The 25,962-nt window shown below is 40.1% G+C and overlaps 1 protein-coding gene across 2 annotated transcripts; it reads left to right on the top strand.

Moving 5' to 3' along the window:
* Nucleotides 1-1,411: 1,411 nt before the first annotated feature.
* Nucleotides 1,412-25,539, top strand: SSTR3 (somatostatin receptor 3). 2 transcript variants are annotated; one of them, XM_087723151.1, is made up of 3 exons: nt 1,412-1,643; nt 8,996-10,250; nt 24,790-25,539. In XM_087723151.1, the coding sequence occupies exons 2-3, from the start codon at nt 9,050-9,052 to the stop codon at nt 24,849-24,851; spliced, it is 1,263 nt and encodes a 420-aa protein (XP_087579277.1). In that variant the 5' UTR covers nt 1,412-1,643; nt 8,996-9,049; the 3' UTR covers nt 24,852-25,539. The 2 variants fall into 2 exon arrangements, with proteins under 2 accessions (XP_087579277.1, XP_087579278.1); XM_087723152.1 differs by lacking the exon at nt 24,790-25,539 and having other exon boundaries at nt 8,996-11,693.
* Nucleotides 25,540-25,962: the final 423 nt, after the last annotated feature.

Here is a 25,962-nt window from a genome sequence, read left to right as displayed (position 1 = left end):
AATGCTGTCCAATTTTTAATAGTCCATTCATAGAAGCATATTCCATACATGGGGGAAAAACAGTTGATATTTTAATTTATCATCAAAAAAAGCAGCCAAAAAATCACATATGATTTTGCCCAGAATATGTCAGGCAATCCACACAACTGTTTTTTCATGTAGCACATCGGCTAATCACTGTTAGAGGGGGAAGGAGAGCAATCATAGCATATCTGCATGTTAAAATATTGAAAACTGTCAACTTAAATATTATAGGATGCCTAATGAACCATTAATGACATGTTTTCTTCATTTGCATCTTAAGAATGATCCTTAGTCTGGAATGAATCTCCTCTGGATATTGTTGCTGTAAAGAGAATGCAGAATAACATTGGTTAGATTAACCAAAGCAATCAATTTATAGCTTATTAAACAGAAGAGATTGAAAGGGGGGGGACAAATTAATATACCAGATTTACTTCTTGAACCAATTATGACTTTTATTACCACAGCTAACGAGATAAAAAATGCAAAATGCTTGCATTAAACATCACTTACAAAAGTGCTGTCCCTCCCCTCCCCCTCCCCCACGCTCAGAAAGCACATATAAACAAGTTGCATAACATCAAATTAAGAAAGACCATATTTATAAATTAAGAAATTGGATGGATGCATGGTGCAGGTATACATGGCACCCCTGACAGGCAGGCATTATAGCCAGGAATTCTGAATATATAAGTCTGTAAAACTTCACAGAAATTCTGGATGGAAAAAAGCACAGATAGAAATCAATAGGCCCCAGGCAAGAAATCCAGCCTTCACAATGAATGCTTAGCTCTAGACTGGAGACTTTTCTTCTCAGCAACCTTCCAGGAGCATCACTGAGCTTCTTTCCATATTTTCCCCTTTCCCTTCCCCCCCCCTCCACTTACCTCTGTCCTCTCTTTCCTGCTCTGTCACCATCTGCTATAACTGCACTCTTATGCACATCCCCTCCTGCTTCCTTTTTTCTTCTTACACCCCCTCACATCCCCTCTTCCTCCTCCCCTTCATGCTCTTTCCTTCTATCATAATCCCTCTGTCACTCCACCAATCTCTCTCTCTCTCTCTCTCTCTCTCTCTCTCTCTCTCTCCTTTTCCTCCTGCCTGCTCCCTCTAAATCGATGCCGATTGGCTGGTGGCACCATTCCCAGGCGCAACTGACATACATCTTGATCTGCCTAACCCTGTGAGACAAGCAGCCCCCCCCCCACTCCACCCACCCTCTCCCTTCATTCAGCAGAAGGAGAGCCGGGCTGAGCTCCACTCATTAGATGCTAGAAGAGAGCTTTCTTACCTGCAGTGACTAGAGAAGACCAGGTGGGAGAGTATTAAAGGCAGGCAGCAAGCAAGCAGGCAGGCAGGCAGGCAGGCCGATGTGGGAGCAAAGGGGCCAGGAGAAGGCATGTCAGTCCAGGAGGAGCAGCCAAAGAAAAGAAAGATAACCAGGTGCTTGGAAGGAGAAGGAAAGTTGAAGAGATAAAAAGGCTTCTCGGTCTGATGTGAAAGACACTGGATTCAGGCATTCCTTTCCATTTTTTTTCCTGATATAAAAGAAAGAGGAAGACAGAAGAAGATGAAATATCACCCTGGCAAGTGAAGGCAGATACCCATTTGTTGAATCTGTGAGTATCCAGCACAGCCTCCTGTCCTTTATTTTTTTTTCTTTCACATTCAATTGCATGCGAAACTTTACTTTGACACCTGGGCAACTGATGTTCTCTGCTCCGTGCCCCTCCCTCTTCCATCTCCTTCTGATCAGTAAGGTTTTTACTTTGGGGGGAGGGGGGGTTCTTTCTAACATTCATTGGATTTGAGCTACGGAGGAAAAAGGGCGAGGTGGATGAATGCTGGGGTTTCCTGCTTTATCAAATTCACTTTTGTCATGGGTTTATGTTTCCCCAGATCTCTCTGCTAAACCTACCTGTTGTCATTCATTTAATTCTGTCGTGCAACTGGCTATAGACTTCAGAAAAGTTCCTTGTCTTTTAAAGGGTTTTTCCCTGAATAACCAGTAGGTAGAAGATTGCAGTCTTGGGATTGTAAAAACCTTTAGGAAAGAAGCTTCATTTGTAGAGTAGCCTGGCCCCGGGGGTGAGTGGGTGGGGTGGGGAGTAGTTAGAAGTTGGTTTAGGGAGAATGCAACAATTGTATTTGTTTGCCTATTTATTATTTAGCTTTCTATCCCGTCTATTTTTTCAGACTTCAAGACAGTTTAAAAATTGATAGCCCCGATACAAATAATGGGCACTGTGGAGAAAGTCATGAAGACATGATAATTTCAGAAACAGATTCTGTTTCTGAACCTTTTTAGACAAGGTTCCACTGAGGAACATAACATGAGAATCAATCTGGGGTGTTTCTTAAAGGCATCAGACTAGAAACCAGGAGACTGTGACTTGTAGCCCTGCCTTCCACATGGAGCCAGATGGGTGAGCTTGGGTCAGTCCCTTTCAGCCCTAAGAAGAATCCCTTGGCAAACCATTTCTGAAATTGATGGCAGGCAACTGGGGCCTGTCCAAGCAGTCACTGGGAATCAAGACTGACTTAGGCACAAAAGAAGGAAGGTAATAATTATCCACTGCCATATCAAACACACTTATGCACATATGCATCTATTGAAATGGTTCAAAACTGTTGACTTTGCTCAGAGACTGATATGGATGAAAATCCTTGAGTTTTCTTTTTTTTCAGATACAGGTTTAAGTAATTTGACAGTATTTTCAATGACAGTATTTTCTCCACTGGTGAGATTAATATTCTCACATGTAGAAGTCCAGCCTCTCACTCTTATTTTTCTATGCAGCAAAAACATGGCAAAAGTGTGTTGAGTTCACAAAAAAAGTGCCTGATTATTATTTTTTTAAAAAGAAACTGTTAGACAAAATGGAGCCCAATAATTGTACACATAAGCATTCACAAAGAATGTGGAGCATCTGTAAAAAGTAGCCAGAGTGGTGTTGCAACTCATACGCTCATAATTTAATCTCTCCAAAAGCATATATATCTATGTAGTCACTAGGAGCAAAAAAAAAAAAAAGATTTGATGGTACATAATCAATTAATCAATCAAAAGATTATAGGTCTGTCTGCACAAATACTTTATCATGGGTTTGTTCTGGTTGAAGATCTCTATAAACATATCTGATTTTTTCATCATTTTGGAATTTTTCATATGTTGACTTGTGGGAGAGAGCAAGAGAAAAAGTCTGGTTATTACTAATTTGTACCTTGGGACCCAAATGTTTTTAAGGCCATGCTTTTTTTCCTGAAACATTGCATTTTCCTAGTAGTTATACAATACAATACAATACAATGCAATAGCAGAGTTGAAAGGGACCTTGGAGGTCTTCTAGTCCAACCCCCTGCCTAGGCAGGAAATCCTATACCGTTTCAGACAAATGGCTATCCAAAATCTTCTTAAAGACTTCCAGTGTTGGGGCATTCACAACTTCTGGAGGCAAGCTGTTCCACTGATTAATTGTTCTAACTGTCAGGAAATTTCTCCTCAGTTCTAGTTAATCAGTCACTGTTCTTCTCCCTACTTTCCGTATAGCTTGAGGCAGTTAGAAATGCTCCCTAAGGTATGGCTGATAGTTCAACTGATGGGGAAGGTTACAAACAAATAATAGTGTAAGAAACCACATTTTCTTTGTAAGCATTGTAAATTGGATCATAATTGTGATTATTTTAAACCATGTTCTAATGAGCAGCCACATTGCTGATTTTTCAGGACTCACTTTAAAAAAACACCCTGCTATTCCTCCTGAATCTACACTAGTTTTGACTATACTTTCCCCCCCATAACGTTCCCATTTCCAAGCCAGGTTTCCAACACCATTTCTAGAACTTTGGAAAATACCCTTAAGATATCTGTCCCAGAAAACTCCTTACTTAAAGCTTTGCATCCTATCTCGACTTTAGCACTCATACCCGTGTTTTGATCTGCTGTCACCATTTACAAGTTTTTATTTCTAATGTTTCTCCATAGATACCTCCAGTTAAAACCAACAGAGATTCAGCAAGTAAAATGATGTAATTAAAACTGATAGCAATTCAGTGTCAAATTCTTTCTTTAATGAGCATGACAACAAGCCATCTTGTATTACTGAGTAACCACATTAAAGCTTCATAATCCGAGTCCTAGGAGTCCAGGCAGTTATTTAAAGTTTGAGAACAGGCAGCTCCCAGGTGATTTTTAAAAGTTATCTCGGACTGTAATTTGTATTTGATCAGAGGAAAAATACACCTAGAAAACCAATTTAATAATATTAGCCTCACTTAATTTACCACGAAGGTTAATTTTCAATTACATTTTAAATTAATCCAATTTATGTTTTGTCCTGGCTTTGCACACTGTGCAAACCATCTGAAGATCCGTTTTGCTTCAAAAAATTTGCACAGTCCAGCTCTTTACTATTAAATAAAAATTTCAGTCTGTTTGCAAACTAATGTAGAAATGTTGGTACTGGTCCGGCATCTTCCATATGTATGGCAATGGTGTCATTGTGTCATTAGTCTTCCCCTCAAGATGATCTCATGAAAAAAACCCTATAATTTACATTTGTTAATGCTTTGGTTCAATCCCATGATTTCCATTTGTCTACCAAATCTTCAGTTATAGTCATTCACCTTTTTAAAGTTCCATAATGAGAAATAACAACAGAAACAGCTAACACCCCTGTCTGAATATAGATGAGTTTTAAGTGATAGATAAGTGGCTAGAGAGAATGTTCTACTGTCTAACTATATCATTAAGTGCTAGGGTTAGAGTTAGGGTTAGGGAAATCATAACTGTGCTATCATTCTATAGCTTTAGAGTTAGCTGCATTGCCCTAGAATAATTTATCTTTGCAAGCACCATTTTTTTAAAATGAAGAATGTAATAGAAGACAAATTAACTCACTATAAGTCCAATATTTAAGTCAACCCAATTCAATGAATGATCATTTTTTTAAAAGAAAGGCAATGGTTTTTATGCATTTTGTTTTAATTACTATTAAGAGAAGCAAATTACTGAATTTAGCTGGATATTAGGGATTTCACAATATGTTATATTCATTTCTACAAATGAGCTGGGAAAGGAGGGAGGGGGAAATAACCTATTATATTAAAGACAGAATGATTCTGAGAGAAGAGAGTTTTATGGCCATGCTGCAAATTGAATATTAGCATTTGAATAATGGAGAATGTTTTGCTTTAAGAAAAAAGTGCATATTTTAATTCTGTATTTGGTTTTTTAAAATATCTTAAACAGCTTAATTTGTAGCATTTCCACCACATAATTAATGATACACCTTTTAGAAAGGAAGCTTGCTTTTTGTTCCATGGTGAATTGGAGTATTGAAGACCAGAATACCAATAGGCATGTGATATCACAATGTTCAAAAATATGCACCAAGTATTTTCATTATTATTCATAGCCCTTAAGTCATGGCTTGAGAAAGTTGTGGGTTTTTTTGTTTTTTGTTTTGTTTTCGCTTTTGGGGAAGTTCAATAAAGCTAAACTAATATATTTTGCATATATTTGTGACATATTGTTGTTAGTTGCGAAGTTGTGTCCGACCCATTGAGATCCCATGGACAACATTCCTCCAGGCCTTCCTGTCCTCCACCATCCCCTGGGTCCATTTAAGCTCATGCCTACTGTTTCAGTGACTTGATCCAGCCACCTCGTTCTCTGTTGTCCTCTTCTCCTTTTGCCCTCGATCTTTCCCAGCATTAGGCTCTTCTCCAGTGAGTCCTTACTTCTCATTAGGTGGCCAAAATAATTCAGTTGCATCTTCTGGATCTGGCCTTCTAAAGAGTTGATTTCCTCTAGAACTGACCAGTTTGATCGTCTTGCAGTCCAAGGGACTCGCAGGAGTCTTCTCCAGGAATTCTTTGACACTCAGCCTTTCTTACAGTCCAACTTTCACAGCTATATATTGCTACTGGGAAAACATATTACACATGTTCAATACTTCCTAAGAGAAGGGTACAACTCCTCTGGAGGTTTTGAACCATGAATAGCCAACATTTTCCTCTCCAGGGGCTGCCTTAAGATCTTCCTGTGCATCCACATATCCACATGCACACAGATTTGCTGACATACATATATATGTATATACACTCCACCCTCATGTATACAGTGTTCAGGCTTTCTCCACACCCTCAATGCTGTATGGAGATACCATTCTAGGTTACTGTTTTGGTTTTCAAACTTATTATTACACCACCTAGTGAGGTGGCAGTGCGATTACATATATGAAGAATGTGGATACTACAAAATAAGATTGATTGTATATTCTGCGTAATGGAATACAAACAAGTAATCCTATACAAAAGTGGAATAGGCAATCTATGGAGAACGTGGGTTCTTCATTTCTGGAGGTTTCTAAGATGAATCTCTTATGGATGGTTTAATTGGTTTTCTGGCACATTGCAATAGGTTAGACTAGTCGTTCTTTGCAGTCTCCTTCCAATGCTATCTGGTACAATGCTACATCCGTAGCTAATTACAAAAGTGCATCTGAAAGATTATGGTTGTACAGCCAACTGCAAATAGACATATGCCTGTTATATAAAAAAAGGGTTCTTTATGTATGTTATGACCATAATTTGACCATGTGATAAAAAAATATCTAGAATTCTCACATGCAGTTAACATTTTATATGCACATGTTCATGGCAGAAAAACATAATCCTTGACTCAAGTGATTTACAATCAATATCAGCTTTCATCATCTCCAGCTATGTGTTTTGTAGAGTTTATAGGGACATCACTTTCAAACAGCAGGTTCTAATTGTTCTGAAGATTGTGGCTGTGTATGCGTGTTCTGTGTGTATGTGTTTAAAAATGGAAATGTTGTGCTTTTTATAGTTTAATCATCATCATTCTAATAGTAGGTCTATAGGCTTTACATCCAAATACTTTTTGGCATTGGGTGAAATGCTTCTATGCATTTTCATGCAGTCCTTCTTTTCCCACATAAAACTGGGATGCATATTCTAGCCTTCCCAATGTGGCGCTTTCCAACTAACTTAAACTACAACACAGCCAGAGTTGTATATTCTGATCTTTGACGCTCCCTCGGTAGGACTTTGCAGAAGAAATCCCAGGCTCCCAAATATCAGAAAATTGCTTAGTAAAAATCTGTAGTAAAGGAAATAAAGCGCTTAGTTGTATTGTGTGGAAGTAACCATCCGTTACCCCTTCGCCTGATGGATAATGGGTTCACTTTCATTTCAAAAGACAAAAATGTTGAGTGGGTAGTAGTGGTGTTCCTACACTTGCCTTATTAATGGGTGACTGAGTGCATGTCCTGCACTTGGCAGCTCCCCTTCTTTCCTATACTTCCACTGCGCAGTCCTCTCTCTCCAGCAGCTTCCCACACTTCAATTATCTCCCAAGGGAAGAACAACATCATGACAGCACTTCTCCAACTGAGGTAGGAAGTCACCTCAGGAATTCTCCAGGCTAAGATCTAATTCTTCGGTCTTATTCTTTCCATTAGACTGGAAATAGTGCCTTCTGTATATAACTCATGATCTAATCACCGGTTTTCATATTTTTAGTCTTAAGTATATTCTATTGTGTTTCCATCAGTTTCTGATTTAACATTTGCCATGAATAGATGTTTCGGCATTGATATCATCTAATATGTAATTTTAATGCTCAGTTTTGCTTCAAATGTTTTGTTGTAAAAAGTCCCCTAATATAAGGCATTTCTGGATGTTATTTTTACTACTGTATATATGCCTTTTTTCTTGTCTCCTCTCTAATATATGTGTTTTAGTGTCTTTTTTGTTGGAAAATGTATCTCAAAGTTTGAAGTACTGCACACACAGTGGGTTAGACAATCATACTAAGGCTCATATTGTGTTTTGGGAGTTGTTAACTAGGATTAGGTTGCCTACCTCTGTTTCATTCAATCATAAAACCCTGTGTTCATTCTTTCCTTTCCCTGCAACCGCCTCTAATTATTATTATTATATGTGGTTAATCTTTGGTAAGATTCACAGCCTTTGGGGCTGGTTGGTAGCTCAAAAGCTCGAGTCCTAACCAAGGACCTAGGAATTATTATTATTATTATTTTAAGTAGGCTGACAGGATATAAGACTGGTATATAACTAGGGAGCCAGTATTGCATGCAGCCATAAAAAAAACCTTCGGGTATTGTTACAAGGGTTCCTTCAAAAGTTCTCACTGACAATGGAGTAGTAACAAGACTTTGTTAAATACATGGGAAATAATCAGTTAAATGAAAGGAATTTAAATGCCTGTTTAAAAATGTTCTGTTTTTCTTCTGACCCATCCAAATTTAGTTTTTGCTCTAATCATCCACTTCTTAGGCATTACCTTACTGACATTTTGGAATGTGTCTCTTGGAAGGTAACTTACGTCCAACTGTGGTCCTTAGGCTGGAAAAAAGTATATCTAAGACAGGACTCAAATTCACAGTCTCCTGATTTGCAGCCAGAGCCTTTAACAAAAAACTGACTCTCTATATCTACACTGGCATCAATTAAATATTTAGCTGACAAGACTTGCTCTTCCTAGAAACACCATCTTGAGCATGGGTTATGAATGAGCTCCTGAATCGAATTTGCCTTTAATGTGAATAATTTTGACAATGCAAGATGTTTGATGCCCAACCGCATTATATACAACAATCTCCTCTCTTGTGATATTCGGAAAATAAAGACTGGCCTATTTTTCAAGAATTTTTTTTGAAAATGGCAAGTGTCTTTTCCTCCCTTTATTCTATGAATTTTCTCTGAAAATTGTTGCTGAAAGAGAAATATCCACTGTAGTCAAAATTAGAAGCAATGGAGATATATAGACAATTTCTAGCCTGTAGTCATGAGATTCACTAGCTATCACTTGCTATTCCATATCTTAAATTCTCTGCAGAGTTACATATTAACTATCTAGAATGCTTGTGGATTATAAAATGAATGTTAAATTATCTATTTCTGTTCTTCTCAAATGCAGAGTCCTCCCAAGGGATCCTGTGGATATTTGTTTCCTGCCCCTCCTTTTTCTGCCATGGACAATTTCAACTTCTCCACCACAGTGGCTTTTTGGGAAGAAAATTCAACAACTTCTGGTACAGCCTTTCTTTCTGGAAATTTATCCCTAGCTTCTAGTCTAGGTCTAGATATTAGTGGTGTCCTTATTCCTCTGGTATATCTCATTGTCTGTGTTGTAGGACTAGCTGGAAATTCTCTAGTCATTTACGTGGTTTTGTGTCATTCAGTGAGTGAATCAGTGACTAACATCTATATCTTCAACTTGGCCCTGGCAGATGAACTCTTTATGCTTGGCCTACCCTTCTTGGCAGCACAAAATGCTTTATCATATTGGCCTTTTGGCTCATTTATGTGCCGTCTAGTGATGGCCGTGGATGCCATAAACCAATTTACTAGTATTTTCTGCCTCACCGTGATGAGCATTGACCGCTATCTGGCTGTGGTGCACCCTGTGAAATCCTCAAAATGGCGGACAGTCCGAGTCGCTAAGACGGTCAGTGCCACTGTGTGGGTAATCTCATCTGTGGTGGTGCTGCCTGTTGTAGTGTTTTCACAAGTCCCTCATGGTATGAGTACATGCCACATTAAATGGCCTGAGCCTGCTTCAGTATGGAAAGCTGGTTTCATCATCTACACAGCTACCCTTGGCTTCTTTGGGCCACTGCTGGTTATCTGCTTGTGTTACCTGCTTATTGTTGTCAAGGTTCGTTCATCAGGAAGAAAGGTGCGAGCACTGACTGCTAAACGCAAACGCTCTGAACGGAGGATCACACGCATGGTAGTAATTGTGGTAGCAGTCTTTGTACTCTGTTGGCTACCTTTCTATATGCTCAACATCATCAATGTCATCTGGACTCTGCCTGAGGAGCCATCACTCTTTGGTATTTACTTTCTGGTTGTTGTCCTGCCCTACGCCAACAGTTGCACCAATCCCATCATCTATGGCTTCCTCTCCTATCGGTTCAAGCAGGGTTTTCGCAAAGCAATCTTGAGACCCTCCCGCCGAGTGCAGAACCAAGAAGTAGCCATGGCAACAACTGCAGATAATATGGAAGAAGAGGAAGAGCGGGAGGAAGAAGAAGAAGAAATGTTAGCTAAAGTAAAGGAGGTCAGCAAGATTACCCAAAATGGTAATGGAGGACAGCAAGAGAGTGAACCAGCCAGTGAGCCGGGAAGAGACAGTGAACACAAGCCAAACACTGAAGAGCCCATAAGTGGTGAGAAGCCCACCATAGTTAACATCAGCTGTTTATAGTGATTGGGAAATGGAGCTCTCTGTCTTTCTCCTGAAATTGCCTGGCAGAGACTCATGTTAATAATATTTTTTAAAAGAATAATTCATAAATTAAGGAGTTTTATAGTAACAATCAGTCCTGTGATGTCTTTTTGAAAGAAAGTACTCTACTAACATGACCATAACTTTTTCTATAAAACAGAATAACTGAACAGAATGGTATTTCTGAGAACAGAGTCGACCCATCATTAAGGTTAGAAGTGGGGATAAAGCTGTCTTTGTTCTTTGCAAATGCTCAGAGATTGATAATTGGAATCATCTGTCAAGCAAAAGTTCAACTAAATATCCCAGCCCCTCTAGGGAGAACAGACCTAGAAATGCACTCCACAGGAATGCTAAAGCTACTTTTATTGAGTTCAGCTACAACAACAGTAGCTTGCATGTGTGGTTGTATCTCCTCCTCCTCTTTCATATTATTTAGTTAAATAGGAATAGTGAGAAACTTCCAAATGTTATCTCATTGCAGAATTCAAAAATGTTTAATCCCTTTGGCCTCATATCTTGTCAAGGTCATCTGCCTTACTCCCTATAGGTAGACTGAAGTTGGTTTACAATTGGGCCTAGTACATCTCGATCTCAAAAATCTGGATCCTTACTACATGACAACAAGAAAACATAGAAATCTCTCTCCTTTTTTTGCCTTCTAATGGTTATTTGGGTTGGTTGGGGTTTTTTGCAATCTAATGTGCAGTATTCAGATCTCTACAGGAACTGTTTTTGGATATAGAATAACTACTTAGTGGGAGTGATGGCTCAGTGGTTGAAGATGCTGAGTTTGACAATTGGAAATGGGGTGAGCTCCTGTTACTTGTCCCAGCTCCTGCCCCCCCCCCCCAGCAGTTTGAAAGCATGCAAATGTCAGTAGATAGAGTTCGGTGGGAAGGTAACAGCGTTCCATGTGCCTCAGCATATAATCACGCTGGCCACATGAACACAGAAATGTCTTTGGACAACTCTTGGCTCCCTCGGCTGAAAAATGAAAATAAGCACGCATTCTAGAATCGGACACAACTAGATAGGGGATACCTTTACTTTTATTAAGTGTGATCGCCCATCAGTGGTACCTCAAAGCAATCATCCCTTCAAAATCAAGAAAAGGGTGGAGCTTCTTTAAAGTGCTACTGAGAGTTACGACGAGTGCAACCTATGACAACCTGGAAATAACTTTCCTGCTTCAGAACTATATTGGGCTATATTGCTGACTGGTTAATGCAGTAAAATATTTCTTTTACAATGTAAAGGCCCATGCCTGCAAGGTAGTCTTTTAATAACATGCAAGCAAGCAAAGAAAAAAAATGAGATATATTTCTTTTTAAGAAATACTAATACCCAGTGTTTTAGATAAACAATTCATTTCAGGAAGCAAATACAATAAATATTTTTCCCACCAGCAAATTAATCTATTATTTATTTATTATTTTATTTATCAAATTCGTATGTTGCTCAGCTCACCAAAGGGCAATTCCAGGCGACTTACAGACATTGAATAAAATGCATTATAAAACATTAAAACAAACAGGATCTTAACAAATAGGATCTTAAATGTAAAAATCATTTAAAATAAAACCAAGCAGGATAGAGAAGAACAGAGCAAAATGTAGTCAGGGAGAAACTAGGGCGTTATCTATTCCATTAATCAACTTCAAAATGCCACGTGCCCATTAGGACCCCAGCAGGGGTGAAATGCTACCGGTTCGCTTGAATCGGTAGTAAAAATGCTTTAAAAAGCTTTTTAAAAGTTCCGACGATCAGCTGTGCGACAATCAGCTGTGCTGCGCGATTGTTGGAACTTTAAAAAAAAAACTTTTTAAAGTATTTTTAAACTACCGGTTCGGTTAGTTCACATTGCTACTGAACCGTTAGCAAAGGTAAGTGGATTTCACCCCTGGACCCCAGGTTAGTTGGCACAGCCATATCTTCAAGGTCTTTCAGAAGGCCAAATGGGTGGGAGCAGATATGACATGGGGAGGGAGGGGGGAATGTTCCAGGGAGTGGGAGCCACAGCAGACAAGGCTTTTCTTTTGGATCCGACCAGCCAAAATTCCTTGGCTGATGGGGTCCGCAGAATGCCCCTTCTGCCAGTGTGGATGGAGTGGCTAATGCCATCAAGGTGAGCTGATTTCTCAGGCAGCAGTGGTGTGGAAGGTTTTAAAGGTAATAACCAACACTTTGAATTGGACCTGGAAGCAAACTGGTCCAGATGGTACAGCTCACAGAACAGCGACGTAACATGGGTCTCTCCAGGGTCCCCAAGAATTGCCTGCACAGTTGCGTTCTGCACCAGCTGAAACTTATGGATACTCTTGAAGGGCAGCCCATGTAGATCGTATTGAAGGGAGGATAATCTCACATCACATTGCCATTGTTCCAACAAGATTATATCTGTTATGTGCTCACTGTCTTGAGTCAGGTCCAAAATAATCTGGGATAGGCTCATGGAGGTTGAAATCTCCCAGGACCATAAGCATGGGGAACTTCACTGCTAACCCTGAGATGACCTGAAGCAGCAGGGAGGTTGCCATGCAACAAGAAGCAACAATTCCAACTGATCTGATGAGGCCAGCTTCAGAAACATGAAAATCAAGGGCTACACAGGTTCAACCTGAGTGACATGATTCTCTTCTGGCGGAATAGTAATATCCCATTTTTCCCCTCCAGTAATTCTTCTGTCTTTCGAAGTTATAAGATAGAAGTTTATTGTATTAATAACAGTTCAATAGAGAGATAGAAATGGACACACTGGGAATAGTTACAACTCCCCACAGATATTTGATGCTGTCATCTGTACTTCTTTAAACTTTGTTGACATTTCTCAAATCAAATTGCCTGAACCAGAATCTTCCTAGTAAGCTGAAATTTGATAGTAACACTCTTCCTACAAGGAAAGTGACATTTCTACCTGTTGTACAGATATAAAAAGCAGCACTTCTGAAGTCATGTAACACACATGGGACATTACATACCAGGCTTAAAAAAAGGTGGGAGGGTGATCAAGTGGGCACACAGTCCCATATCCTTCAGTTGTTATAGGGCTTTACTTCAGCTTTATACCTTGAACTTTTCCATATCTCTGGTTGCTAAGATACCCTCCTATAATCCAGATTTCTGTATGTGATTTTGGACACCATCCTCCAGAGGAGACTTTGGAAGACATGAGAAAAGGAAAACATGCAAGATTCACTTCATCTACTGGGTTTGAAGCAGGGGTGGGTTGTTGCCGGCTTTACTACTGGTTCGCAATGCCCGCGTGCATGCTGTTCAATGTAAATTGTTCTGTGTGCATGTGCAGAACAATTTACAGTGAACTGCGCACGTGCAATCACTAAAATTCAACATGGCGGTGGCAAGGGAACCAGTTCGGGGGTGTATCAGGCCTGGGTCTCTTCTGGTTCTGTGACCCAGGCCTGAATTCCACTACCAGTTTGGCTGAACCGGACCCAACCGGCAGCAACCCACCTCTGCTTTGAAGGGATGAGAAGGTATTTGAGGAAAACCTTGTACAGCAATCAACTCAAATTATACCTTTTCCTCACAGCACTGTTTATACACTTAACATGTGGTCTATTTCTGTCTTTGAGGCTCCAGTTGGGTGGAATCTGGGCATTTCCTGCATCTTTTCAATCTTATAATCATTAAAAACATCTGTGGGGGGGACCCTGACTCCATCAAAGGCCTAGGTTTTATCTGATATGAAAGCAGTCTCTGTCCTGCATTTTACCTTGCTTTGGGTTCTGGAGGAAGAATATGCAGGCACACTCAAACAGAGACTCCATAAACATATAATTTTAAATGGATAATTTACTCCATCATATCCCAGCCTCTTAAGTTAGATAGTTAAGGGGTGATGAAAATAAAAAAGAAAAGAATATCACATGCCTTTTCAAAGATGCCAATGGGTAATACGAAGTTGCTGAGATGCTGCACTGCCAATATAATTATAGTGTTGGACAATATTGTAATGGTTATCAGCTGGATGTGGCATTTATTGCTTACTGTAATTTTGGAAAGAATTCTGGGAACTACAGGAGCATATTTTCTCTATATAAAATGGCTGTGTGTGTGTGTGTGTGTGTGTGTGTGTGTGTGTGTGTGTGTGTGTGTGTGTGTGTTCCAGCATAACTCTGCAATGCTTCCAGCAATTTCAACCAAACTTGGTACCCATATGATTTACTTTCTGGAAAAAAATACTGTGGGGGTAAGACACCCCTAACCCACCCCTCGGGGTGTGTGTTCTGTTAAGATACAGTCTGTTGTGCCTTTAAAATGGCTTCTACTATACAGTGCTGTGGAATTGCCATGGCAATGACTTCACAGTACTCCACAAGGGGGCTTCCTCTGGTAGGGGGAAAATCCAACATTAGAAATTACGCTTCTGGGGGCACAAGGAAAACATTTTTAACTAATTTAATTGTCATCAAAATCAGAGCTCAAGGAGAAGTTGCTCTTGCCATTGCCTCTTCAGGAATTGCGGTGACGTTAATGGAAGGAGAGAGAACAGCCCATTCCACACTTAGGTTGCCATTTGACATCGCCATTCCTGTCTAATACAGGATTGGGATAAATAAATACAGGGGCAATGCCTGGTTATCAGCTAGTAGATTTATAAAAAAAACAACTGAACTCTCATAAACCAGAAAGAAAATTCATTGGCTCTTATTTCTGAACAAACAGCATATAATCATGCCTGTGGTATTATTATGAGTTTTAAAATTCCACACTGAAAGTGTGAAACCTTGCAGTGTCACAATAGGAGGGTGGTGCTTCATCAGTAATATATTGCTGTGCTGATCAGAAAGTTGCTCATTACAAAAGAAGTTGTGAGAACAAGCTTCTAATTAAAGTTGCAGGGGATCCCTGATGTATGTGGGTGTCTGGATGTGAAACACAAATTACTGTGGTATTTCACTTTGTGGTTCGATTCCCTAATCCCTAAGACATTAACATGAAAATATAAAATACAACTTGCTTCCTGCAAAAGTTTTCTCACCATCTCCCAATTTGCTTTTAAGTTATGTTGGAAATCCGACTGGGACAGTATATCAGCTTAAACACTCCCACCAATTGTCCACTGCAAGTCCTCCCACAAAACATCATACTGTCATCAGAAAGGTACACAACTCCTAAGTTTGGCTTATACTTTGAAATTCAGCTGTTAAAAAAATGAGAGTTCCAAGTGCTTTGCCATGTTCTGACCTAGGCTTCCCCAAAAAGCACAAGGCAGAGTCCTGGTCCCGACAAAACCCCTTTTATTAAACAAATGTGAATTCCTCTCATTCACATTCAGCAAGGCTGGGCAAACAGTCTTTCAAAGGAATATTTATGACTACAGACCTCATCTATCTTGGAAAGCTGCCATGTAAATATTTTCCAAATGAGGTGCTGTGCAAGGAAAGGTTAGGCACAGAGTCTCTGAGATTCACAGGCAGATCTTCACACTCCTGAAATGAATCTAACGATCAAACAAATTGTTTCTTGCAAAAGCCCACTCCCCTTTCGCTCATCTTTTATTTCCTATGGGAGGGGCCAATCACTTCCCACCTGTGACTTTACTCTCAAGTCTACCCTGATTTCTGAGTTGTTCTTTCCTTCTGGCAGCTCTGCGCATGTGCACACTGGGAATAAGCTCTAGCTGTTCCCCTGCTTCACTGCTGTCTAGCTCCGTAGGCACCTGATCACTGCCAGATGGCCCTGGCCCCATCTCTGCCTCTGATGCAGAGTCCTTGTCTGAGCCTTCCCCAGCCTCCAGGACTGGCCCATGCTCCTCCCCAACCTCTTCACTGTCCGACTATGCTGCCAGATCTGCTGGCCGCTGGCAGGCCATAACATGTCATCAATAGGCAACATTAGAGCTAACTTGAGGGTCTTGATCCACAAATAAAAAAATATGTCTGGCATGGCTTCAAATAGAGATCATTCTGCCTTTAGATGGAATGGAATAGGATAGAGATACATAGGATAAGAAGATTGTTAAGTATTTACATTTGCAGCGAATGGAACGTTTCTTTTCCTGAAGAGATTACAAAATAAAAGGGTGAAAAAGATAGAAAAAAATAAGTTATTGCAGTCATGACAAGCCCAAGACAAGTTGAAATAAAAAAGGCACTTGATTTCAGAGGTTCCACCACAAAACCGCGCTCGACTAAACCGCGCTCGACTAAACCGCGTAGCTGACGTCATCAACAGGGCGACAACAGCGCGGAGACAGAAGCATGCTGTAAATCCTAAACCTAAAATTAACCCCTAAACCTAAACCTAACCCCCCTAAACCTAATCCTAAACTAACCCTAAACCTAACCCTTAACCTAACCCTAAACCTAACCCTAAACCTAACCCTTAACCTAACCCTAAACCTAATCCTAACCCTTAACCTAACCCTAAACCTAACCCTAAACCTAACCCTAAACCTAACCCTTACCTTAAGTTGAATTGGCTTGCTTTCAAAGCGCTATTTAAAGTGCCCTTCTTTCTCCGTGCTGGCTGTTGTCGCCCTGTTGATGACGTCAGCGACGCGGTTTAATCGGGCGCGGCTTAGTCGAATTTCACGACTAAGGGTCACGAATTTCAGAGACTCACATTTTGGAATGCTTGGAACAAAACAAGAAATATTCCAGAACAGTGGACATTATTTTAAAAAGGTTCAAAGTTCCAAATTTCACCTCCACACCCCACCCCCACCCAGTGCAAGACAGTTGATGTCAAGGACACAAAATTCTTCTATACGAACTGTCACACGTTTATTGATTTAGAAAAAAATTATATAGCCACTCAGCTCACTTGAAGTGACTCTAGGCGGCATACAAGGTTAAAACTAAAACAATAGTGCAATTCAAGAAGCAAGATGCCATTGTGATAATATATATCACATGCATGGAATTAAAAAATAGAATCCTGCCACTTACAACACTGAAACCATAACTACACAAGCAGCCAACAAGACTCCTGACTGCAATGCCTGGAAAAACTTTTAGGTCTAATGCATTGACAAAAATCGACAAGTTTGGGGTCATCATTATCATAGGGGTAACACTGAAGGAAGATGCAGCAACAGAGAAAGTGTACCACAAAGGAAAAAGGGGGACCCAGTATTGCTGTATACACTTCTTGCCTTTCCACATTCTCTGTATGTGCATGGAGAAACTGAAGGTGGTCATTTCACCAGGCTTGACTAGATGCCATTAACAGTGCAATCATCCAGTTTCCCTTTCTTTTTTCTTCAACCCCCCTTTCCTTTTTTTGGTTCATTCATTTTCCCACTCTATAAATAGCTTAATAGCAATAACTATCTGATATCCCAGCTGTCATTCAAAATATTTCGTCAGTATACATGCATTATGGATTCTGTAGAGAGAGAAGTAATTTAAAAGGAGGACAGGAAAAAAAAAGTCTGTTAAAAATCCTGCACTTGTTTGTCAGGGAGAGTAGAAGGAAGGAAGGAAGGAAGGAAGGAAGGAAGGAAGGAAGGAAGGAAGAAAGGAAGGAAGGAAGGAAGGAAGGAAGGAAGGAAGGAAGGAAGGAAGGAAGGAAGGAAGGAAAGAAGGATCAATGGTTTTCTCAGGAAATCAAAGCTGAAAACTTCCTCTGTATAAATGAAATTACATGTAGTTAATTTCAAAGGGATTGTACCTTAGATGTTCCAATCAATTTTGATCATTTGTTTAATCAATAGAAAACTATATGGAAGATTTTTTTTAAAAAAGCAAATAAACAAAGGACATGAATTCTGGCACATAACTGCAGGACAAAATGTAGCAATACATGCTTTCAATTTGCACTGTGTCTTTTCTATGAAAGTGTATGGTGTTATATTGGGGATAATTTTTTTCCTTTCAACATAGATTAGATGGAAAGATAATGACCAGATAAAAGCCATCAAATAATGTTATTGTAACTTTGTGCAGATCTGAGCCAGGTACCAAAGCCAAGATAATAGCAGTAACTGTGAGAGGGATCTTGGAACCTTAGTGGACAACCAATTAAATATAAGCCAATATTATGTGAGAGCAGCCAAAAAAGCCAATGCAATCCTAAATTGCATTAACAAAGCAAGCAAGATCAAGTGAGGTACTAATACCACTCTATAAAGCCTTGCTAAGACCACACCTAGAATACTGCATCCAGTTTTGGTCACCACACTATAAAAAGAAGTTGAGACTCTAGAAAAAGTGCAGAGAAGAGCATCCAGAATGATTAGGGGACTGGAGGCTAAAACATATGATGAGCGGTTGCAGAAACTGGGCATGGCTAGTCTAGTGAAGAGAAGGTGTAGGGGAGACACGACAGCAGTGTTTCAATATTTAAACGGCTGCAACAGAGAGAAGGGGTTCAAGCTATTTTCCAAAGCACCTGAAGGCCAGACAAAGAATAATGGATGGAAACTGAACAAGGAGAGATTCAACCGGGAAATAAGGAGAAATTTTCTGACAGTGAGAGCAATCAATCAATGGAACAGCTAAGCTTGCCTTCAGAAGTTGTGGGAGTTTCATCCCTGGAAGCTTTCAAGAAGAGACTGGACTGCCATCTGTCAGAAATGGTATAGAGTCTACTTGGGTGGGGGGTTGGACTAGATGATCTACAAGGTCCCTTCCAACTCTGTTAATCTGTAAGAAATATTTATCTGTCTATCAGCACTATGAGTCAAGAACTGCCTTGGGTCTGAATTTAAGCACTAGTTCACAGAAAAATGACAATTATAGTGTGTGTGTGTGTGTGTGTGTGTGTGTGTGTCTGTTTGTCACACAGCTCTATATGTCTCCATGGGTATGTTTGAAGTAAATTAATAGATTTGCATTTCTATAAAAATATCCCTGGATGAGCCTGCAGAGTTCTGCCTCGTGCTAGCAAGCAGTGGGTTGAAGCAGATCTCAGATACATGAAGAAAAAAAAGCTGGAAGGTCTGGTACTCTCTTATCTTCCTGACTTCTCCATCTGGACAAGGGTGAGAGAGCCTGGCGTGGGAGGTTGAGTGAACTGTCAGGCTTTTCTTGCTACATTTGACATTCACAGCTCCAGACTTCCCCGTTTTCGCTCCTCCGGCCTGAACAGCCTTAAGGGTTCGATCTTGCTTGCATATCGTGCAATGCAAAAATGCTGTGGATGACGGCAGAGGAAAATCATGCAGATCCACACGGAGAGACAAAAGGGAACAGCCTCTGAGCGGCATTCTGGACATGTCCTAGTACTTATGCCTGCCAGGCCAATAAGGAAAAAAGATACATTTTTTTTTAACTCCAGGTACAGAAGCTGAAAGAGATAAGCATATCAGACCCTCCAGGATGCAAAGGGATCCTTTAAATTAATTATTATCAGCGAGTGACCACGGCTGCTACTATAGCAGCCGGCTGCTGTGCCTCTCTCCAGCTCTATTTGATCAAGGCCAGGCTGCATAGAAACAAGCAAACCCCTCTATGTACACTCGCACGCACGCGCACAAAAGCACACACATTCTTTATTCCACAGGCAAAAGCAAGGGAGCAGAAAACATCTCTCTTTTTCTGCCCACGTCACTAAAAGTTTAAGCTGGCCCACCACTACCACCACCCACACAAACTACACAACTGCACCTTACTTGCATGCAAACAAGATTCGCCCACACAGCACATGCACCACGTAGCACACATTCAACTGCCCGTACCCACGAAACTAATTAGTCACATCTTTTTAGCACAGGCTGGCTTTGCAACCCCTCGAGCTAAGGCTGGAATGCCTTTGAAACGAAGTCCTTTACCAGGACTCTCAAGAAGGGGAAGGGCAAGAGATTGGATTGCACGCACGTGAGCTATTTGTATCAAAACCTCCATTGCTGGTCTTCCTTGTCAGTTTTTCTTGGAAAAGCATGTTCCTATAAAGAAGGTCCAGCCAGCAATGTAGTACAGCCCGGGAAATAAGGATGGGAATCTGGAGTTGAGATTGATTGGAAGAGAAGGAAGAGATTTTAAGGCTTCCTGTTTCAGAAAGAAATCACGTTCCCTCTTTCCTCCCCAAGATACACTGACATGTCACTGTTCTGTAAATGCCAGGTGGAATCAAAACTCTTCATCTGCTTGATTGAGTAGAAAATATGCAAATATTTGTTCTCTGCTTTCTCAAGTAAAGGCTATGCAGGAACCTCATACTGAGCATCTGGCTCCCACTTCACTTCTCAAGCCCATTATGCAAAACCAGAGCACGCCCAGATATTCATTGTGTGTGCCAGATGTCAGAAGTGGGGGATTCATAAGTTGCCAAAGTGCTTCCTTTACCATTGAGGCTGATGGGGATCATAATTCTGCAGTAACTGGAGGGACGCATCCTTTCTGCCTGTGGATATTCACTGAAATATAACACTGGAACATCTGGGGATGGCACCGTTTCCTTTGCCCTGACTCTTTCCATGGCCATCAGTGAGAAGCAGAAATTTGAAAGAGTATGCTACATAATACCACATGATAAATATGAGCCAGCAGGGTGCAGCAGCTGCCAAAAAAGCCAACACAGTTCTAGGCTGCATAAACAGAGGGATAGAATCAAGATCACGTGAAGTGTTAATACCACTTTATAATGTCTTGGTAGGGCCACACTTGGAATACTCCATTCAGTTTTGGTTGCCACGATGTAAAAAAGATGTGGAGACTCTAGAAAGAGTGCAGAGAGGAACAACAAAGATGATTAGGGGGCTGGAGGCTAAAATGTATAAAGAACTGTTGTGGGAATTGGGTATGTCTAGTTTGATGAAAAGAAGAACCAGATAAAAGTGTTCCAATATCTCAGGGGCTGCCACAAGAAGAGGGAGTCAAGCTATTCTCCAAGGCACCTGAGGGTAGAACAAGAAGCAATGGGTGAAAACTAATCAAGGAGAGAAGCAACTTAGAATTGAGAAATTTCCTGACAGTTAGAACAATGAATCAGTGGAACAGCTTGCCTCCAGAAGTTGTGAATGCTCCAACACAGGAAGTCTTTAAGAAGTTGTTGGATAGCCATTTGTCTGAAATGGTATAGGGTTTCCTGCCTAGGCAGGGGGTTGGACTAGAAGACCTCCAAGGTCCCTTCCAACTCTGTTATTCTATTCTATTCTATTTTATAATAGATATAGTGTTGGAATATGTAATAAGGGTACAACTTTGGGAAGAGTTGGAATTTTTTTTCAGGAAAAGAAAAGTGATAATACTTATAATAATCATTAGCTTTCTTATTATAGAGAAAGCCTCTTCTAATGTTAAAAGTTGTGCAACAGGCAAAAATGATTAGAGTGGAGGGTCCTTCATATATGATGTTTGGATCCTCTGACTTGTACTTGGAACCTGAAGCTCATTTGGAGTCAATGATGAATCAAGAAAGAAGAATGAACTCATTAAATGCATCAAGAATCATTATATTTATTGATTTAGTTATTGTATTTTAACTTAACCATCTTTGTCAATGCTTTAACATTTCTTATTCTATTCATTCCTGTAGTATAACTCATGGCATGTCACCCAAACAATGTATGACATTGACATAAAATTCTTCACCTGCTTGTCATAAGGATTTTTTTTTTCAAGACACACTGTTACAAAGACTTCACATATTAACTGTATGCACAATTAGATTGTGGGTCTGAACATTTAGATCTATCTTCTATAAATTAATATATACATCAGCCACATACCTCACAAGATGCATATCAATAACTTCACACAAAACTTTTTTCAAAAGCCATAAATTATGCATGATTTAGGCTAGCTTGCATGATCTTTTTTTTCCAATCAACCATTGCTCTCACCATTTAACAATTGACAAAAACGTTTCAGTTGTATTCACATTCATTTTTGTATATGTTTCTCCTTCTGTAGGTCATCTGTGTCTATGCCTAACGTGAAAATTGTATCTCTCAAACTTTTAGGATATATGGAACTGGCATGTGGAAATCCATATATTGGGCTTGCTTTTCCATATAGGGACAATGCTTTGTATATATAATAGAATAGAGCTGTAAGGGACCTTGGAGGTCTTCTAGTCCAGCCCTCTCCTCAATCAGGAGAACCTATACCATTTCAGACATTGATTGTCTAGTCTCTTCTTAAAAACCTCCAGGGATCGAGCGCCCATGATTTCTGAAGATATTCATCTTCAGCTTGCACTAAAAATTTTGAGGGGTGAAATATGACATGCACATCTCTTGCAGAGAGTGCTGAGGTGGCGCAGTGGTTAAATGCAGCACTGCAGGCTACTTCAGCTGACTGCAGTTCTGCAGTTCGGCTGTTCAATCTCACCGGCTCAGGGTTGATTCAGCCTTCCATCCTTCCGAGGGGGTAAAATGAGAACCCAGATTGTTGTTGGGGGCAATATGCTGACTCTGTAAACCGCTTAGAGAGAGTTGAAAGCCCTATGAAGCAGTATATAAGTCTAACTGCTATTGCTATTGCAATTCCTCATATCTAGTTGGCATAACCAAAATGAGTATGCTCATGTAACATTGTTGTGTACCACATTGCTTTTCCACTTCTAGACCTGAAGGATATTGCAGAATAATTAATGTATTTATCTATTTAATTTTAACACTCCTCTAATTGGGCAAATAGTTTTTAATTGGCAGTTGCTTGAAATATATCTATGCTGAACAAATAGAAGTAGATTTGCTTTAATCATAGTATGCTTTGTATCTCACATAGCATACATCTACAGTCAAATAAAAATGCGTCTGCAATGTGTACCTTTCCCAATTTGATTGCTTCATGCCAAGGTTCCTTACTAGGCCAAGGACAGGTGTCTCAAAGGCAATGCAACCCATCTCGTTTAGCACATCCTGTGCCTGTATTTCTCAACAACAGGTGCAGCTGCTCTCAAAGATAACAAATTGTAATTGCCAGCGGAGTGTGGAAATACCGGCTTCACCCTAACCCTCTACTCCAAATAAAATCAAATAATGTACTTCTCTCTCCATCAAACTCAGTGGCCTATATAAATTCATCTAAAAGATGTAAACTGTTACATATACAAGGAGAGAGAAGTTGTTTTAAAAATGTCCTTTCACGTTTATATCTCAGCCTCAAACTGTGCAATGGCACTTACTATGGCAGCAGGGATGCAGCACGATACATTTAAGCACAAATCTTTGCCAACTTCAAACATACTTCATTTTAACTTGTGTTATTACCTCCAGTATCATAGGCAGTGTGCCAGTTGCGGGGGAGCTTGTGTGGGAAGGCTGTTGTATGCTCCTGTCCAGCTTTTGGGCTTTCTGTAAGCAGCTGGTTGGCTATTATAAGAACTAGAGACTGATCTGGCAGCATATTTCTTATTTTTCTGTTCATTTAATTATCCATGTGGTTCATTGGTTACTTTCACCAATGCAAGCACAAAACTATTCACCACCTATCAGCCATGGAGATATTTCTAATATCTATAGCTTAGAAATACTTTTATTAAGGTAAAGGTAAAGGTTTCCCTCGCATATATGTGCTAGTCATTCCTGACTCTAGGGGACGGTGCTCATCTTCGTTTCCAAGCCGAAGAACCAGCGCTGTTCGAAGATGTCTCCGTGGTCATGTGGCCAGCATAACTAAATGCTGAAGGTGCACGGAATGCTGTTACCTTCCCACCAAGATGGTCTCTACTTTTCTACTTGCATTTTTACATGCTTTCAAACTGCTAGGTTGGCAGAATCTGGGACAAGTAACGGAAGCTCACTCTGTTATGCGGCACTAGGGATTCAAACCGCCGACCTCCCAACCTTTCTGATCGACAAGCTCAACATCTTAGCCACTGAGCCACAGCGTCTCTATAATACCTTTATTAGACTAACCAAAATAATACAAAAGAGTGTGCAGACTTCCAACTAGCCTAAAATTATCAATCAGGCATTACCATTAATTTTTTTAAAAAAAAAGAAAGAAAGGAAGGGCTGCTGCTAAGGAAGAAGAACCAGAGTCCAAAAGTTGAGCTAGATGTTTTGAAATGTAAGAGTCATGAGATTTATGGTTTGAAATTATTGTAATGTGGCATTTTGGGATTTAACACAAGGTGTTGTTTGTATGAGATTATACCACTCTTTCTTGGACATGGGAAATAGTCTAAAGAAAATTTATCCAAGCATAAATTAGAGAATAATAATGTGAACTTGATCTTGCTGATCTTGTCAATTTTGCTTCCAAGTGATCATTCTTTTTTAATTCATACTTCCAATCCAGCACAGCGTATACATAGATGATTCCATCCTTTAACATGGTTCATTCTAACATATAAAATATCTGTAATAACATTAGCATTGTACTAAGTCATGTTTCAGGAACATGAGGCTCCCAATAAATGTGTTATTTATTGATTCTAATAAATGCCATAGTGCATGGGATCCAATTCCAGATAAATCACTAGAACAAAATTTGTAGGCTGTTCCGGTAAAACAAGAACTTGTATATTGAACTAAGGAGCTGTGCAGTATTTCAGATCCAAAGGAGGTGGAAAATGCTTAAGAATATGTTTATGGCAGCTGCTGTGTCTTTTCCCAGGATCATGTTGCTGCCTTCTGAATCTACAGGGGAATCCTAAGAAAAAGATACGTTTGACTTAAGAAGATTCCTTCACTCATGCCTGTTCTGAAGTACAAGTACAATATATTGGTATAATCTTTCACGACTAGTATCCTGTTTCCCTGAAAATAAGACCTCCCCGGATAAACCCAATTGGGCTATCGAGTGCATGCGCTAAAATAAGCCCTCCCCGAAAATATTGCAATACAGCAGCAGCTATGAGGTGACCATGCTTGCCACCTCTTGCACCTCAAAAATAATAAGACCTTCCCCAAAATAAGGCCAAGTGCTTATTTCAGGGGACAAAAGAAAATAAGACCCTGTCTTATTTTGGGGAAAATATGGTAACAATCAAGGAGGGATGAGGTTTTGCACTGAATGGCTCTGGTCAAGTTTTCTGGTGTCTTGACAAAAGTCCCTGTTCAGTTGCCTCTCAGCTATTGAGAAATATGCCACAAAACAGCCGCTCTGCCCCTGAAGCGGGCCAGCCACAGCAGCTGGCGAAATGCCAGGACACAGAAAACTAGACCACAGCCGTTCAGCCTCAAAGCTCATCGCTACTTAACTTTGAAATATCTTTTCCCCTTCAAATATAAAGTAGCCTGTAAGGTTACACCTAAGTGTATGGTGACAGATGAGGCATCATTATGTGTGAATCCCCAATTCTCCAGTAAGAGGAATAATTCTCTCACAGAGATCCCTAATCCAAACGCCGACCTGCTCTTCCTCAGCAACTGACTTGAAAGCCAGCTTTTCCAAAAAAAAAAAAAAAAATCTCCCACAAAAAAAACCCATAACCAGTGAAATGTAAAGGGAAGGGTCAGATAATTGCCTGACATTAATAAAGAAAGCCAAGAGAAAGTGGAGAAAGTTCATCAGAAGTGTCTACATTGCAGGCTTAAACCTGATTTAATGACCATTCCATCTCTCCAGAAGTAGCGAGGGCAGGAAAGGCAGTGGAGCGGTAACCATTATTCTATCCAGTGCCATCAGGGAAGCAGCAGAGAAAACCGGACAGCAGGATGCCACAGAATATAACACCCAGGACTGAGTGGTCTACTAGATAATGAGGTCATTGATGGTATACATGCATCTCCTTTTCTATCAAGGCCAATAGCCACTTCTGCTCTCGACGGACATTAAGAAGAATAA

The sequence above is a fragment of the Thamnophis sirtalis genome, unplaced genomic scaffold (genome assembly GCF_051295495.1).
Source record: "Thamnophis sirtalis isolate CommonGarterSnake01/CBP01778 unplaced genomic scaffold, rThaSir2_p1.2 scaffold_9, whole genome shotgun sequence".
NCBI classification, from domain to species: domain Eukaryota; kingdom Metazoa; phylum Chordata; class Lepidosauria; order Squamata; family Natricidae; genus Thamnophis; species Thamnophis sirtalis.
The sequence above is the reverse complement of the archived record's forward strand: the minus strand, read 5'-3'. Positions and strand labels throughout refer to the sequence as shown.

Bases quoted from the DNA above. Each gene is read 5' to 3' on its own strand.
- SSTR3 (XM_087723151.1), top strand. From the start codon at position 9,050: ATGGACAATTTCAACTTCTCCACCACAGTGGCTTTTTGGGAAGAAAAT. The intron at 10,251-24,789 runs GTGAGAAGCCCA...GTCTTTTCCCAG, and splicing joins CACTGAAGAGCCCATAAGTG to GATCATGTTGCTGCCTTCTG.